Genomic DNA, 16090 nt, shown 5'->3' with positions numbered 1-16090 from the left:
TTAAGCGCCTTACTTATAGTGAAGGCGTTTGTGCGGGGTAGGTACCTAGTAAAGCATTATTGATAGGTCGTAATAACTTGGTGATATGGGTAGTTGTCTACCCTCAGTTAGTATTTGCCTTGTGTATGGTTGGTTGCGAAGAAGCAGGTAGGTACTAACCTGTGGCCGAGTTGGCTCGAGCTTCGTACTTCGATGTTTACCAGGTACCTTAGGTGCCTTAGGTACACAAGCAACAACAATATTTCCCTCTTTTCCATTACAAACCCGAGAGGAGGTAATAATATTTCGCATCATGGCGAATCCGGTTGTAGCGCCTTGGGAGCTTGATCCTCAAGGAGATGTCCTACTTACACTTCACAACCCGAACGCACCGTTTGCTGTATGGGATGAACACTGGTATAGGAAGACAGCTTCTCAGAATTCCGTTCCGCGGGAGGCCAATCCCCAAACTCAAACGGAAGCTACTCCCGAGAAAGAGCAAGGGTTACTCATATCAGACCAACCTACAAGTTCGACGCCTAACGTCCAATTCCTACTCTCGTCAAGGCACCTGTCTTTAGCTTCTGGATACTTTAAGAACCTTCTGCGAGGTCCTTGGAAAGAAGCAACGCCAACATCCCCAGATGGTCGCCTGTGCGTGGACGCCGAGGATTGGAATGAGGCTTCTATGCTCCTTCTAATGCGAATTATCCACGGTCACAATTACAAAGTCCCCAAATCAATGACTCTTGAAGAACTCGCTAAAGTTGCCGTACTGGTTGACTATTACCAATGTCATGAGGCAGTTATGATGTGGTCAGATGCATGGATAGACATGCTACCTAATCATAAAGGAGGAGCGCTCGACAGGGATACTGTACTATGGATTTTAGTTACTCAAGTATTCCGTAAAGAAAGACCATTCAAGGATGCAACGCTGGTCGCTATACAAAATTGTAAAGGCAAATTTCCAACGTTAGGCCTGCCAATCACGGCAGTGGCTGGTAAGCATCTATAGTCTATCTAATCATGTCTGTGTACCTGGACAACATGCTAATCGCTTCGATAGATAGAATCGATGAGCAGAGGGAGAAGCTCCTGGGTCAGCTTTTTACTTATTTATATGACCTTCTTAAACGCTTACGCGAGCGCCAAGCTGGATGCTCATACGCGTGTTCGTCGATGATGCTGGGCGCACTCAGTATACAGCTCCAGGAGCTAGGGATCTTCGAACCGCAGCTAGATTCCCCATATACTCGCTGGAGTTACCTGACGGTTATGGTTGTGATGTGGGATTTAACTACTCCCAAATGGATTGCCGTGCTACCAAAGACCATCGGCCTCCCAAAATCAATGACATCCTCAGAAGGCCAACACTCTTGTACACTTGCGAACTTTCTCCCCCCGATATTAGGTGATAAAGCCAAAGGCATCGAGCTAGCAGATATCCAAGAGGGGGGGCAGTCAAGATGGTCTTAGATGTTGACTAAAAAATCGAGAACATGCATCTAGCTTAGTGGGCCATTACTTTGGCTTGGTTAATGGCAGAGGGTAAATTTTCGCTGTTGGTACTACATGATATCATTCTTATCTGGTGCCTGTTCCCTAAGCCTTAAAAACGATGTATAAATCATTATCGATGTAGGTCTATTTCGTATTAGTACATGATGGCATCACCCACATCCTCCCAAGGGTATTCCTTTAATAAGCCACTTACACAGGCGGGAAATGGGGTTGTCGGATGTTAGCCATCGTAGGACGAGGCTTAACATGATTGGGAAGCGATCGAGAAAGCGTATAATTATCGTCGAGGCCGGACTATCACCTTCGACTGTATTTCCCCCTTTTGCAATAACTCGTTTCTCCAATATTCCCTAACACTACTGGGTATTCACCTCATCCGCCTCTCCATCTAAAAAAAACCTCCAACCCCACCACAAAACAATCACCTCCGACCCGGCAAACCCGGCACTCCAACATACCTCTCCTCCCTCTCCGTCAAAAACATAACCTGGATCCAAAACTCCTTCAAATCCGCATCCCACCAGGTCCAATACCGATCCCCCGAGCGATCGATCTCCCTCGCCTGGAGCTTGAACCCGCACGTCTCGTACGGCTCCGCCGCCACGAGCATGTACTGGAAGTTCTTATCGGGCGGCTCCTCGACGCGCTGCTCGAACGCGCTCATGAACCGCACCTTGGGCGTCACGTCCTGCGCGATCTCCGGGTACTGCAGCTGGAACAGTAGGCCCTGCTGCAGCGTCACCTGGTCCCGCACCTTCGTGATCTTGTACCCCGGCCGCCCGATCTTGACGATGTTGCGCCGCACCATGCCCGCCCCGAAGCCCGCGCCTACCACGCCTACGGGCAGTCCCGTGTTGGGATCGATTTGGCTCTTTCCTTCTTTCTGCTCGCGGGCGGCGCGGCGCGCCAGGTTCGTCTGATGTTTCTTGCCCTGGGTGTGGGCGAGGTAGGACCCGTCATTTTGGTGCACGGTTAAGCAAAGACGGCATTCGAACGAGCCGACGTGGTTCTTGAAGAAGTAGGGGTCTTTGTCGAGATCGATGGTTTCGAGGGCGAGCTTGCGCAGACGCTCTCGTCGGTCGGCATTGGTGGCGCTGTGCGAGGCGACACCACCGCCGCCGAACTTGGAGCCGGCGCGGTTTTGGTAATCCATATCGTATCTTCCTCCGCGTTGTTTGATTGATATCTATAGTATTTATATACTAGTTTCGGAGCTCTTTCGTCGCGTTGAGGTTTTGCGTGCGGATTGACCGGAAACTTCGATGGTGTTTGGTGTTTGGTGGTTGGTATAAGATGGGAAGCGTGTAATTATGGGACTGAGAATGAGAAGCTTCTGATTGATTGATGGCGTTTGGAAGCTAGGGAGATAAGATAATAACTGCCGGCCACCAACAGCTGTCAAGTAAACTCGCACTTAGGTAATCATCCCCCCTTTTATTTTTATCTTCATGCAAGTTTGAAGTTATGAAGTTATGAAGTTATGAAGTTATCAAATAAAGATTATGATCAATCTACAGCTAACGTTACAGCAACTACACTTTCATTTCGGATAGCATATTTACACTCACACCTCACAGTAGAGTAAAGATAATAATAACCGTTCAGTAGCCACGTTGACCAACTACTTGTAAGTAGTTTACTGCTATGTCATCTAGCTCGTCACGCATCGAAAACATCGCAAAATACAAAAGCGGTATCGTCTCATGATTTAGCAGCCAAGATATTAACGTAATCAGACTACCATGTCTTCATTTCAGAGATGTGGCTTAATATTTTTTTTCTTCCTTTTTTCTTCGGCACGAGACTACCAGGTCTCACCGCAACATTATTTCCTGGATTCGGGGATATGCCAGACAATTTAGTGGCCTCAGCCACGACCCCCACAAAGTCCAAATCCTCAATTGTCCTAACCTTAGCTCTTAGAGATCACAAACCAACTAGGTTCGGAAAGGGCTGAATAGTCGAGACCAGATAAATCAACCACACGCTTAACGGAAGTTGTTATCGAACCGCTTGAACGTGTACCCGATGAACGGCAAGCTCATCTCGGGTGACTCCTCAATTGGTTTCCCACCTGCGATGGCTTGGTTTCTCAAAGCTGTTGCGTTGTCTGTTTGATCAATCTCGTCCGTTGGGAAATAGGTTGTGTCGATAGCTGATGTTAGACGAGGTTCAAACGGAGCTCGAATACGTCGAAGACTATCGAATTCGACACCGCGGAAAAACGCATGGCTCTTTATTTCCTGAGCTCCACTTCTTCCAAGTCGCACCTCAGTATTGCAGATGAGACTGAATTTTTTATTAGCTAACGTAAAATCAATGACACAATACAAAACTTACCTTCGGATTAAGTGCTCGGCCTCTCTTCCAAGTGTGATATCGTCTGGGAAATAAAGTGATTGTCGCCAGTTAACAATCTTCCGGTACGTGTCGTGGCTGTCTTCGGCGCAGAACGGCGGCCAGCCGACAAGACATTCGAACATGATAGTACCCAATGACCACCAATCGCAATCAAAGGTGTAACCTTGTCCTGTAAAGATTTCGGGTGCGATATAGTCAGGGGTTCCCACGGTTGAGTACGCCATCAGTCTTCGAGACTTCCTCCAGTCATTAATTTGGGAACGGTTGCTGACCGTCAAGTTAATCTGGTCAAGAGCAACCGAGTTCCGATCCTTAGGCCGACTCGACTTGCCCTGCAGAAGTTGTTGATAGTAGTTGTTATCGTGAAGTTTGTGGAAACCTGTGGATAGACCGAAATCGGTAAGCTTGACGTGCCCACCCCGATCAAGAAGAATATTGTCAGGCTTGATATCACTATGCCATCTAGTCAGTAACAGAAAGTACTTATAAATAACCGAGTTGTAATCATACCGGTGAATGAAACCAAGCTTATGAACGGCCTCGATAGCTAACACGATCTCTGCGATATAGAATCGTGTAATATCTTCGGAAAAGATTTCGTACTTGATAAGCATCGTCATTAAATCTCCACCAGGCAAGAACTCCATCAGCATATAGAGGAAGTTGGCATCCTGGAACGTCGTGAAGAGCTTAACAACCCAAGGGCTGTCAGACTCGGCTAAGATATCTCTCTCAGCTCGAACGTGGGCTAATTGGTCCTTCTTGAACATTTCGGTTTTAATTAGGGACTTCATCGCATAGACCTGACCGTCGGCTTTCTTCTGGACCAGTTTGACTTCTCCGAAAGCACCCTTTCCGATGATCTTTACTGTAGTATAATTCTCAGGCTTGTCTTTAGTTCGCAAGAATCGTAAATAGCGTGCTTCCTTTTTGCCGCCGTTTTGCCAAATCTGTTCGCGCCTCGAGGAGGATTGATTGGGCTCTGAGAGTTTCTGTTCCATCTCGCTCTGTCTATTCGTAATTGAGCAGTTAGCATCCTCTTCGACGTCAATGGTAACAGTCGATCTTGGGCTAAACTATAATGACATACCGCAAGTTGCGCTCGCGAGCGCGTTTGACACTATCCTTGAAGAAATCAGCAGCCAGCTGCGAACACTTTTTCTGGTTATTGTTTGCATTGAGACCATATTTCTCGGGGTTTCGTTCGGGCGCAGGCTGGAAATCGGGCTGGCGGGAACCTTGGCCGGGCACGGGAGGAGCATTCGCATAGTTATAACCAGGTTGCTGGCTGGACGAGCCTGAAGTTCGGGGTCGCTGACCTGGCGAAGGACCTCGCGTTCCATAGGAACCGCCTCGACCGGCACCTCCTAGATTCTGGTGGGAGAACTGGTGAGCCAGACCGACATTGGGATCATTGGTCCCTGGAGTGTTGGATCGAGGCTGATATGCTCCTGTAGCTTGGGCACTACCGTAGTCGGCGGGAGCCTGATATGGGTTAGGCGCAAAGTAATTGCCCTGGGGAGCATAACCACCAGCATACTGCTGAGGAGCTTGAGGCTGTTGGGCAGCAATATGCTGTTGCGAAGGCGTTGGGAAGACCGGCTGAGGGAAGGTAGAGGGTGTGGTAGGATATTGGCGGTCTGAGGGACCAAGCCGCTCGTTACTGTTGAAGTTAAGATAAAGGCGATTATTAGGGTCCATCTTGGTTGCGATTGCTTCAGAGTTGACTTGTCAAGTATTTCCTAAGAGAAAGGTTTAACCTGGAATTGAGTGTAAATCGAGGTAACGAGTAGAAGTCAAGTCTTAGAGGTAACTGGCAACTGGTAACTGGTAACTGAGAAGGGTAGCTAGGATTAGTTAGATAGGTAGAGGACAACTATATTGTTGTGGGTAGCTAAAACTTCATTGGCTCCTTGAATATCGAGTTCACCGCAATATTGATCAATGTCTCAAGAAAGCGACTGTCGAAAGAGGAGGTGAAGAGAACAATAGATAGGCCCAAATTTATGTATGTCGCGGCTCGTAACGATTGCTAGCAACGCGAAAGTGCGCCGCAGTTGATAGAGGGGTACCACTGGAATTCAACTTGGAAATTCCTAGTATTCCCCTTTTCGCATAAACGAAATGATCCGTACACAACTGAACGATGACTTGATTTCCTGGCCCAGTAAGGAATAGAGGTAAAGAGAGTGTGCGAGGGGGGGGATTTTTCAGAATTATATGAAGTTGTCTGGATGGATCCCAACCCTCGAATGGAATAATGGAATAAAATGCTACTGGTCAAGGTAATTCCCTAAAGAGGACGGTAAGTGGGTGCGACGAAGCCCCTGAAAACACTCGCCAGCACGCCAACCGCCTGGGGAGGGGCGCTATCGACAGGCGATTAGCCATTCTTGGTGTAGCGTGCCAAGACCCCGGGCGCTCCCATGTTCCCATGTTAGCATGTTAGGGCCAGGGTGCTTCGTTTATCTGTTAAAGTATTGCCATGTGCATATGTATGGAGACTATGCACGTAGCCGCTCCAAGCTAGGAATTGTAAGGTCGTGATTGCATGTGCGTCCGCAAGCAACTCGAAACTCAAGCTTGATTAACGTCCCTGACGCCTGACGCACATACATCACCCCATATCTCGTCCTATTATCACATGCAATGCATGTTTACTTTTAAAAAGACAACGATGACATCTGGCTGCATTGTTTATTTTCCTAGCATTTTATCGTTAGCTTATTACATAATGAGAAAGAATGTCTGTACCATCTTTGTGTTTGAGTTAGAACACTTACATACGTCTGAACTTATATGGGATAATAGCCACTAGGTTAGGTATCTTAGAAGCTTCGAAACTTGCTAAGGTTAGGTACCTAATGGCTAATATGATAAAGTAATAAGAAGTCATCAAACAACGGTCTTAAACCCCTTCAACTAATTTACTTAGCAGGGAACCTTGATAATAATAATTTGACCCTTCATACATATTTCTCGAAATTATTCAAGTCTCTCGAGTTTCTCGCTATGGCCTCTAAATACTTGCATTTTAATATATCGGAGAATGCTCGAGCCTGCTATCCAGAATTTCCATGCAGATATCCCATTTTATTAAGTACCAGAGTACCTAGATATCCGCTATTCAATAAATTCATTTGATTGGCTGGGACTACCTAAACCGGTAAGTGAGCGTGGGGTTCACCGATAGGAGCTACATAGATCCGACCCCATCGAAATTTTGTTATCGGCCGCATCTGATGAACCTCGAGCAAATTTAAAGATTCACTCTCGGCATTGTGGCTAATACAAAAATCCGAGGATAATAATTCGCTATGGCGGACCAAAAGCCCCCCGTCCAAGGCGCTTCTTCAGCGTCGGCTTCGCCTGTAAGTAAAGTCTAGAAAACTGAAATAAGCTGTCTTATTAACCTGCGACAGGCGGCGGCGGCGACAGCGACAGCGACAGCGACAGCGACAGCGACAAGCTCTGGGGCTACTTACAAGGCCCCAACACCCAACCCAGCTTTCCGTATGATGGGGATACCCGGACTACCTAAGAAACTCCCCTCTCGCAACTGGATGATCTTCTTCGCCATTACCGGATCCATCTCCGCCGCCATAATATACGACAAGCGCGAGAAGAAGCGCGCAACCGTCCGGTGGTCCAAAGCAGTCTCCCACCTCGCACGCGAACCCATCACGAATCCGACCCAGCTACCACGAAAACTCACCATCTTCCTCGAGAGTCCCCCCGGTGACGGTCTCCGTGTGGCGCAGGACCACTTCACCGAATACGTAAAGCCGATATTGGCCGCATCAGGATTAGACTGGGAGTTTGTGCAGGGCAGGAAAGAGGGCGACATTAGAGCTGCGGTGGCTGAGAGGATACGACGGACGAGGCAGCCGGAGACAGAGGTGCAGACTCAGGAGGAGATAGTGCGGGAGATAAGAAAAAAGAATGCGACGCCCGAGTGGCAGGGTCTTCGAGGCGATATCGTAATTGGACGGCATACGTGGAAGGAGTACGTTCGGGGTATACACGAAGGCTGGCTAGGACCTCTCACCCCACCCGTATTACCGGAGCCCGAAGTGAAGAAAGTTGAAGAGACACCAGCTGCGGAAGGGGGCGAAGGCGAGAAGCAGGAGCCGAAGCCCGAAGAGAAACCTGAGAGACCACCGCAGCCACCACCGTACAACACGACGAACGACTATCCCACCTCCCCCCTCCCGATGCTTATTCCCGCCGAGTTCTCCCCTTCAGTACCCATACCATTTCCGCATATTCTCGGCTTCTCAAACACCTTCATACGTTTAAGACGTTTCGTCAACCGTCGCCACCTAGCCGACGACATAGGCCGCGAAGTTGCAGCCGCATGCCTCGCAGCAGCGCGCGAGTACCGCGAGGACCCAGACCTAACACGGGCAGAGCAACAGACTGCTCTCGAGCACGAGGAGAAGGACTGGCCTAAGGCTATATGGAAAGAAGATAAGCCCAAGGAGGGCGAAGAAAAGAAGGTTTCCGCCACGCCTCAGGAGAAGATATGGACAAGGCCCATAGTGCTAGATCCGCGAATCGCGATGCGCATGCGGCGCTTCGAGATTCAGCCCGAGGAGGAGGCTCGCGCCAAGGAAATCGTGGTCCCCGAAGAGGAGATAGAGGGTTGGATAAAGGGCAGTTTGCGGAGCTTGTACCGTTGGGCCATCTCGAAGCCCGAGCCCAACCCCGCGTGGCCCGATGAGTGAACGTCGAACCTAATCGCCTGTCCGGACTTGCCTCGGTCTAGCAATCACCAGGGATTCAAATGTAAAAATATAATAGTATGCATAGAAGGATAACCTCATCGTGCATTGCCGGTCGGTATACGGCTCTGCCTGTATTAACATGCCGCAACGCATCGGATCTGCATAGAAGGTGGTGGTAGGGGGGCAATGCTGGGATGTGCTACGCCATGCATGTAGGGTATTATATGACGACCATGTGATTATGTTTGCATTAAAAAAAAATTCACAACTCTGGAGCACTATTTCTCAGCTAATTATTGTCTTATTCGTACATTGTATATGTGATATGTGGCATTGCTCTTTGTATCCGCTATAACAAGAGTAGTTTGTAGAGTTGGTGGGTTGACTCTTCATATTAGAGCATAGTAGTCGAACACCTTGGATGACAGGTCTGGTCTTTGTAGTATATATTACCCACCATAGTCGTAGGTCTCAATTATCAGTCTCTCGATTAGTTCGTTGATTCTCATACCAGACGTTGAGTTCACCCATCGTACATATATCTCGTCAGATATCTCTTTAGTTCCCAATTGATATTAGGTCTCAACCTGTGTCAAGGCTCGAGTAGCAGGGATTATGGCGGCGGTAAGTGAATAGCCATTATGAATTAGTAGCATGAAGCTTCAGTCGAGGTGCGTTAATCATCGTCATCCTCGTCGGAGCCATAATCCACCAGGCCAAGCTTCGGTTTAGGTTTTGGCTCCTCCTGCACCATTTTCTCCTCTATGGGTTTCGAAGACTTCGGGTCAGAGTTTGCCCTGACATTCGGTATAGGCTTTGATTCCGACTTTGCCTTCAGCCCTTCCGGCCTCGTATCCGGTGCGGCAGCTCGTTCAACTTCCTTCTCCGACCCACTAGCTCTCCTTTTCACACCCTTAACAATGGTCTTCACCTCCTTATCCGGCCTCTTTCGCTTCTTTGCCCCGCCGGTCCATGCCCCGACATCACCATCGATACCTTCATGCACGGCATCCCCGTCTTCGGCATCCCCCGAAGAAGTAGTAGTCCCGGTAGCCTTTTGCGCCTGTCGGAAACGAGCCAACCTCTCCTCCGTCTCACGCTTGACCCTCTCTTCCTCAACGCGTCGCTCATCACGCATGCCTTCCAGAAAGTCGATCTCATCGTCGTCCAGCGCGCGGAACTGATTGCTGATACGAGTCTTCTCCTCGAATGCAGCCTGCTTAGCCGCTAATATCCTTTATTTTAGCTTTTTCGGTCTCGTACATATACAGGCACATATTTCTCTCCCTCCTACGATGCTGTCATAGGACCTCGAAAAAGAAATGAAATAAAATAAAAGTATTAAAGAAAATCAAATCGTACCTTTATTCGCTTGTAAAATGTCATACAAGGTCTTATTCTCCCCACCAAGACCCCCCTCGACCTGTGCCCTACGCGCCTCTTCGCGTCTCCGGCGGTCAGCTTCGAGGTCGCGTTGCACGGCTTCCCATTCGGCGTTTCTCTTAATGGTTTCCTTGTCCCATTTCTGTGTTTCCGGCGCTTCCTGCGTCTTGCTTGAAGGTGGCACGGATGCGGACTGCTGCGGTTCACCGTCGTCGCCGGCGATGGTGCCGCCCGACACGAAACGGGATGACATTCCACTTGTTATTCTATAGATGTTTTAATGTATAGGTGCGCAGATAAGAATTAAGAGGTAGCATGTGTCTTTTAGAAAACTCATAAAGTAGTTTATTTGATTCGTCAGTTATACTTAAATCCTTAAAGGTTCATCTTGAATGTTCATCTTAAAGATTCATTTTCTAGTCTCAGGTTGAAGATCACACAATATTGACGTTAGGATCCTGTTACCAGTCTTTATCGATAAGTACCGAACCATAACAAGTTCCAATAGTCCAACAGTCCAACAGTCCAACAGTCCAACAGTCCAACAGTCCAACAGTCCAACAGTCCAACAGGCCTTAAATCATTTAAATCATCTGGATTAAATCTTGCTCATTTTCATACGGAATTCAATCATCTTCCAATTATAGAGGGTATCTACCTAAAGTAACAATTTGACGGGTCAATATACCCGATATCACAAGAGACACCCATATCTTCGTGAAGTTTGCAGTTTAATATTTTTAGTCTAGGTTTATCAATTGTACGTAACAATAAGCCGAAAAAAAGCCTCGATGGGCTGTCAACCATGACACCTCGTTGTCTGTATCGAGGACGCCTATAGCCATGCAAACTTCAAGACAGCCAAACCTTACCATACGGTTATATGTGCGAAGCATCGCTAACAACCTCCTTCAGACCCCAACCCTCGACCCGTACCCCTCTTACTTAGCCTTTCACCCAGGCTCTAGTCATGGTAATCGTGAAAGGAAATCAATCGAAATACCCCATCTCAAGGAGGCAAGAACAGTAGTAGTGAAGGAAAGCCCAATACACGGTTCCCTCTCATCACCTAGCTAAGTGACGTAGACATCGAGGCGTACCAGGTGCCAGAACTGCCACTCATTACTAAGCTGATCAGGACAAAGGCGAAGACATCCATGTCTTATGAAGGCCGCTGGGTACTCGCTCCAAGATGCTTCACACGGAGTAGAAAACAAATAGTGCAGCCCAATTTTTTTATCCCACTCCCCATGCTGCGTCCTACAGCTGGGCCAATGCCCATTTTCTTTATTTCAACCCGAGAAAAAAAGGTACCAAAAAAAAACGTATCCTATGAGCCCTCAAACATACTGAAAGACATATTCCAGTCTGAGCTGTACAGTGGGAACATAGACTGTGGGAAACACCCCCGAAAGCATCCAAGATATCCACAGGACTGCTCAAAAAACCCCGGGCTGATCAGTTGTGCCAGCCTCGGGTAAATACTCGTGAGGTGAATTAACGTAAGAATCGTGAGTGAACCGTAGACAAAAGAACAGGAAACCCAGTCCTACCCTGGTGAGCGCGTGAAGTATAGGCCTAGGCCGATGAAGGCGAAAGCATAGCCAGCTTACTCCACAGGGCGAAGAAAAGGGTTACCGACGAAGCGAGATCTACCGTCCCAAATAAGACTCAAGGTATAGGTGAGCGATAGGACGACGAGGCTAGCTGTATAGTCCATCTCTTTATTTTAGAACGCCAAAAATAGAACCTTGACTTTTGCCGCCGCCGGTATAGAAATGCGAACCCGAAGGTAACATGCGATAATCTATTGCAAGTGAGAACAGGAATACCGGACCATCCCAACAAACCGAAACCAATTAACGCCGCTATAATTATTGATGCGGAGACGTCGTAAAAAAAAAAAAATCAAAAAAGGAGCAACACGTATCGAGGCGAAGGAGACGCCCACTGAATATGGGGATTCGGGACCGGCATTCGAGGAATCGACGGAATCGAATGCTTTCGCGACGACGACACGAGCGAACGGATATCGACTCAAGCGAGAAAATTAAAATCGATTCGGCGGCCTCCCTTACCCAACCAATCCCATACCAGGGATGAAAACCTTACGCCAGTGTATAGGAAACTCCGAGGGTATCTGAGTAACAAATTTATGTGCCTGAACATGCCTGAGAATGATGCCAGAGTAGACATTAGTGCAAGTATTCCCCATATCATAAAACCTCGGCTGAGCACAAGAGTCAGCCTCATCCAAACTGGCATCGATGATACACAATACGACGTGCCATCTTAAAATCAGGCCTAACCCATCACCGACTGGGTATAACTGTGCTATTACACGTAAGCAGCACCTGTGCCATGGCGTTGAGCCCGACATTGAGTACAGCATTCAGGAAAGCTCGGGTCCCAAGGACCAGAACCATATTGGGAACAGTAATGCTGAGGGAAATGGGATCCGCCACGGGATCCGTATCCGTTGTGACCAGGTGGCTTGTAGTGTCTGTTATAGCCCCCATTGACAGCCTGAGAGAACCACTCATCATAAGAGGCATTGACTGAAGCAGCCGAGTTGAGATACTCGGGGGTTCCGTAACCAGAATCTGGAGGAGTAAGAGGAGCCTGAGGCTGCGACCAAGGATTGCAATATGAGCCTTGCCAGGAGCCCTCGCGACATCGGTAACCAGTGGTCCCGGTATGGGCGAGCCTGGCATTCATGTTGAAACGTTCGTGCTCGGAAATCTCCTCCTGTGCCCAGCTAGGCATGGCAAGGGCATGATGCTGCCGTACTGGCTCCGATTGAATAGCAGTAACAATTGGTGCCAACCTCTCGCGCATAGCGATGTGGGACTGTTGCTGCTGCTGCTGTTGTTGTTGCTGCTGTTGCTGGATCTGGTGGAACTTCTTGTTCTCTTCCCACTCCTTCCAGCTCTTGAGCCACGCATTGTAGTCGTGGCTCTGATCGAGATTGACATACAATGACCAACCGATATGTTTCAACCACTCATTTTCCATAGTGTTGAGCTCCGACACTTCAATGCCACTAACGTCGGACCATGATCGGTTCTGGAAGGTGTTGTCGTCGAGGAACTTGCTACCGAGGAGAAGAGCAATAGTCAACATTTTCCACATCTGGCCCTCATTCGGATTGAATGAACCAGACTGGTTGAGCATGTTGACTCTCTTTGCCAAGTAATTCATTCCGAGGAGGATGGTAGTGCTCGGGAGTCGTGTAGAAGTAAGGATCTGGTTCACGAACTTCCTGAACGCGCCAGAAACTGATGACTTGGGGAGAATGACTCGCACCGTCATATCAGCCACATATTCTGCCATGAGTTCGGTCTCGTAATCGAGAACTGCGCAGACGCCGCCCGGCATGATGGCGGTTGTGTGGAAGGACTCCGTCAAAGATCTAAGGTCGACCTTTGTCGGAGGGTTTCTGCTTCAAGCACGTGGAGACAGTTCAGCTGGGTGGAAAGACCACGACACAACTGGCTGTGATATCCAAGGCCGAAGAGATAAGAAAATATAGAGGGGAAGGTTGTTGAGAACCCTATTGAGATGCGCAAGCCATGAAGCGGTTGTCCCTATCTCGACAGATCGAATTATAGGTCTAATCGAGAGCTGGCTAAAGAGACTCGTCCCAATAGGAAATAATGTGTTTGAAAAGGTGAATAATCACGCTGTCTGCCGAGCTAGGGCGATGGCAGCGATTAGGATAGATGAAATTAGTGTCAAATCGTACTCGAGTAGGAAATATGCGCAAGCCGTCGAGGGTATAAAAGGTTCAGTGAAGACCTCTTAAATCTATAGTTATTGGTATTAGTGGATTGACAAAACAATTATGTTCTAGGACAATGAATCGATCATAAGTAGAACCGCTCTTTGGGCGCGTTTTGTTTAAACTTAGGTTGGGAAGCGCGCCGAGGCTGATTGTCTGGAAGTGTTGAAACGGGAAAAAAGAGACGTGCTAATGAAAGTAAATGGAGAGCAATGGAGCAATGGCACAGATTCTTTCAAACTTTCATTCGCGATCCAAGCTGAATCGCGAATGGGTTTGAATTGATTGCAGACTGTGGACGTGACTAGGAAGTTAAAATCATGAAAGTGCGTGTGATAATCCAGATGCTCGGATATGTATCGGCATCCAGAAAGTGCTCAAATCGTAGTCGCGATGGAAAGTGACGGCAATTTAAAGGGATCGTAAATGATTTGAATGACGGCAATAATGCAGTATTCTAGAAGATTGATCAACTTACTTAATGCGAAGGATGTTGATAGTGGTGAGAACGCTTCCAAGATTCGGCAACTAGGCTGTTCGCGAAAGAGTGATATGCGAGTCCAGTCGAGCTGAATCTAATCGGTAATCGGTAGTGGTGTTCGTGCTGAAATGCAAGATTGGTCGTCGCAATTGTGACTTTGGTTCACTTTTGTCCGCGGAGGATGGGCGAGAAACACTCTTTAAACCGGCAAATAGGATCCAAATAAGACCGATGTGTTGCTTTCCAGCTCGAGTACCTTCTCCTGCACAACAAAGTGCAACTTCGTTGTGCCTCTCTCTTTTTCTTAGGGTTCCAATGTGTCGTAACAACCTGAATCCTGACGTCGACAGCTCCGAGAATCGAAAATCGAAAATTCGGTTGAAGTCGAGTATATTGGCAAGCGGCGGAATTGCAAGGTGTAAGAGAAAAAGGAAAGAAGAAAAAGAGGGAGACGGAGGTAGAAGCGGCAAAGTGGTGGGTTTGAGGCGGAAGTGTTTGGGAGGTTGAAAGGATTGGGGAAGGATGGGGAAAATAGAGAGAGGTGATGATGTTGATGGAGCACGGCCTAAGGAAAAAAAAAATTTAGTTAAGGTCAAGCCCACACACACTGGACCATTTCTTACACAACTTAAGAAACCCCATGGCAACTTCGAATGTCTCCAGTTTACATAGAGAGAAAAAAAAAACAATCAACCAACCAGTCTCCGTGCAGACCAAGTGGGACCCAGACGTTCTTTGACCGCTAGCGCCTCTCGGTACCTTGTATACGTACTTATAGCGTCCCCCTACTGTACCCAGCCCATTAACCTGCTAACCTACCGTAAAGAAAAACTGGGAGCGGCCAGCGCGCAGGCCTAGAAAAAAAAAAAAAAGAGGCGAGTTGGCCACTGAAAGAACAGTGGAAACAAGGGGGTCGTGTATATTGCAACCATTGGGTACAGACTGAATCGAGCTAGTAGCAAGAAGCGGTGGTCCAGGTTCTTCAGGTGGATCCAGCGCCTAGAATCTAACACGGTTCAGGCAACTGCTAGTAAAAGTTTACCGATACCATGTCGTACCCAAATACTTTAATACCTGGAGATGTTGCCCCGGCAGGAGCTCTGGTAAATGGGGTGTCCGTAAAAAAAAAGACACGATAATCTTCCAATGCTAATGCACCGATTCCATCAATAAATTTGCTACGATCCATATCTCTGCGGATTACATCCCGGCATCTTTAAACTCCTCTCTAAAACAAAAATAAGAAAATCAAAAATCAAAACCATTCATCCATCTAATAAGAGGTACACATCAAGGATAACCTAACAAATCTCGTCGAAACTTTTACAGTACTTACCCAGGTATGTATGCTTTATTTTCAAATGGCTTATTCTTTTAGGACCCTTCTATATTAGGTTTCGAAAACTTTTTTGACAATCCACTAAGTTAAAGTCTTTGCCTTTATTTCCCACTAACGCCGAAGTCTACCACTGAAGATCAGGGTCCTACCTATTTTAGTTACGCCTTAGCAAATTAACAAGATAGTAGGTAGACGTTCCCATTATCCAACCATTAAACATCGACAATTACAGCTAGTCACTCCTGTCCTAGTTTGCCGGTATTAGCTAGTTTCTACACCATGTTCAGTTCAGTCATTGTTAATATTCATGGCAGATGTACGGATCGATGTATGTGAACCATTTACTCTTACAAGACGTACTTTTCGTCCTTTGTTTCTTAACTGTGCAAACTGCTTCAAGTTAAAACTACCGGTTTCTTATAACAACTAGTTAAATGTATTCTCTCGATACTGTGGAGGAGCTAAATGAAAACAGCTAACCGAGGTAAGTAAGCGTTGACTTCATGCTTCCCTTT

The 16090-nt window shown here is 47.5% G+C and overlaps 7 protein-coding genes across 7 annotated transcripts; 2 read left to right on the top strand and 5 right to left on the bottom strand.

Moving 5' to 3' along the window:
* The first annotated feature begins 65 nt into the window (after positions 1 to 65).
* Positions 66 to 1691, top strand: F4817DRAFT_134638 (uncharacterized protein). Its single transcript, XM_049297787.1, has 2 exons — positions 66 to 983; positions 1049 to 1691. Exons 1-2 carry the CDS (start codon positions 293 to 295, stop codon positions 1456 to 1458), a joined length of 1101 nt encoding a protein of 366 aa, XP_049163283.1. The 5' UTR covers positions 66 to 292; the 3' UTR covers positions 1459 to 1691.
* Positions 1669 to 3247, bottom strand: F4817DRAFT_134654 (uncharacterized protein). The gene has a single exon (XM_049297788.1). It carries the CDS (start codon positions 2654 to 2656, stop codon positions 1925 to 1927), a length of 732 nt encoding a protein of 243 aa, XP_049163282.1. The 5' UTR covers positions 2657 to 3247; the 3' UTR covers positions 1669 to 1924.
* Positions 3248 to 3475: 228 nt separating this feature from the next.
* On the bottom strand, positions 3476 to 5854 carry F4817DRAFT_134671 (serine/threonine-protein kinase cot-1). Its single transcript, XM_049297790.1, has 4 exons — positions 4955 to 5854; positions 4375 to 4875; positions 3844 to 4317; positions 3476 to 3792 (listed from the first exon to the last, which is right to left on the bottom strand). Exons 1-4 carry the CDS (start codon positions 5563 to 5565, stop codon positions 3492 to 3494), a joined length of 1887 nt encoding a protein of 628 aa, XP_049163281.1. The 5' UTR covers positions 5566 to 5854; the 3' UTR covers positions 3476 to 3491.
* A 1136-nt stretch (positions 5855 to 6990) lies between these two features.
* Positions 6991 to 8884, top strand: F4817DRAFT_134750 (inner membrane protein import complex subunit Tim54-domain-containing protein). The gene is made up of 2 exons (XM_049297791.1): positions 6991 to 7235; positions 7287 to 8884. Exons 1-2 carry the CDS (start codon positions 7182 to 7184, stop codon positions 8589 to 8591), a joined length of 1359 nt encoding a protein of 452 aa, XP_049163280.1. The 5' UTR covers positions 6991 to 7181; the 3' UTR covers positions 8592 to 8884.
* On the bottom strand, positions 8850 to 10395 carry F4817DRAFT_324887 (uncharacterized protein). The gene is made up of 2 exons (XM_049301691.1): positions 9954 to 10395; positions 8850 to 9818 (listed from the first exon to the last, which is right to left on the bottom strand). Exons 1-2 carry the CDS (start codon positions 10225 to 10227, stop codon positions 9268 to 9270), a joined length of 825 nt encoding a protein of 274 aa, XP_049163279.1. The 5' UTR covers positions 10228 to 10395; the 3' UTR covers positions 8850 to 9267.
* A 1745-nt stretch (positions 10396 to 12140) lies between these two features.
* On the bottom strand, positions 12141 to 13683 carry F4817DRAFT_134613 (uncharacterized protein). The gene is made up of 2 exons (XM_049297785.1): positions 12263 to 13683; positions 12141 to 12204 (listed from the first exon to the last, which is right to left on the bottom strand). Exon 1 carries the CDS (start codon positions 13350 to 13352, stop codon positions 12312 to 12314), a length of 1041 nt encoding a protein of 346 aa, XP_049163278.1. The 5' UTR covers positions 13353 to 13683; the 3' UTR covers positions 12141 to 12204; positions 12263 to 12311.
* Positions 13592 to 14984, bottom strand: F4817DRAFT_134619 (uncharacterized protein). Its single transcript, XM_049297786.1, has 3 exons — positions 14860 to 14984; positions 14234 to 14801; positions 13592 to 13781 (listed from the first exon to the last, which is right to left on the bottom strand). Exons 1-2 carry the CDS (start codon positions 14876 to 14878, stop codon positions 14284 to 14286), a joined length of 537 nt encoding a protein of 178 aa, XP_049163277.1. The 5' UTR covers positions 14879 to 14984; the 3' UTR covers positions 13592 to 13781; positions 14234 to 14283.
* Between the last annotated feature and the right edge of the window lie 1106 nt (positions 14985 to 16090).

This window comes from Daldinia loculata, assembly GCF_022478755.1.
Source record: "Daldinia loculata strain CBS 113971 unplaced genomic scaffold F4817scaffold_3, whole genome shotgun sequence".
In the NCBI taxonomy this organism is placed as follows: domain Eukaryota; kingdom Fungi; phylum Ascomycota; class Sordariomycetes; order Xylariales; family Hypoxylaceae; genus Daldinia; species Daldinia loculata.
Note: the sequence above shows the minus strand (reverse complement) of the source record. Positions and strands in the feature narration are given on the sequence as shown.

What these genes read in the sequence shown, in the direction of transcription:
- F4817DRAFT_134638 (XM_049297787.1), top strand. Translation starts at nt 293, where the DNA reads ATGGCGAATCCGGTTGTAGCGCCTTGGGAGCTTGATCCTCAAGGAGAT. An exon ending in GCCAATCACGGCAGTGGCTG is followed by an intron (nt 984 to 1,048) that starts GTAAGCATCTAT and finishes TCGCTTCGATAG; the next exon opens with ATAGAATCGATGAGCAGAGG.
- F4817DRAFT_134750 (XM_049297791.1), top strand. Translation starts at nt 7,182, where the DNA reads ATGGCGGACCAAAAGCCCCCCGTCCAAGGCGCTTCTTCAGCGTCGGCT. An exon ending in CTTCAGCGTCGGCTTCGCCT is followed by an intron (nt 7,236 to 7,286) that starts GTAAGTAAAGTC and finishes AACCTGCGACAG; the next exon opens with GCGGCGGCGGCGACAGCGAC.
- F4817DRAFT_324887 (XM_049301691.1), bottom strand. Translation starts at nt 10,227, where the DNA reads ATGTCATCCCGTTTCGTGTCGGGCGGCACCATCGCCGGCGACGACGGT. An exon ending in CATTTTACAAGCGAATAAAG is followed by an intron (nt 9,819 to 9,953) that starts GTACGATTTGAT and finishes AAAGGATATTAG; the next exon opens with CGGCTAAGCAGGCTGCATTC.
- F4817DRAFT_134654 (XM_049297788.1), bottom strand. Translation starts at nt 2,656, where the DNA reads ATGGATTACCAAAACCGCGCCGGCTCCAAGTTCGGCGGCGGTGGTGTC.
- F4817DRAFT_134613 (XM_049297785.1), bottom strand. Translation starts at nt 13,352, where the DNA reads ATGCCGGGCGGCGTCTGCGCAGTTCTCGATTACGAGACCGAACTCATG.
- F4817DRAFT_134671 (XM_049297790.1), bottom strand. Translation starts at nt 5,565, where the DNA reads ATGGACCCTAATAATCGCCTTTATCTTAACTTCAACAGTAACGAGCGG. An exon ending in GCTCGCGAGCGCAACTTGCG is followed by an intron (nt 4,876 to 4,954) that starts GTATGTCATTAT and finishes AATTACGAATAG; the next exon opens with ACAGAGCGAGATGGAACAGA. An exon ending in GCCGAGCACTTAATCCGAAG is followed by an intron (nt 3,793 to 3,843) that starts GTAAGTTTTGTA and finishes TAAAAAATTCAG; the next exon opens with TCTCATCTGCAATACTGAGG.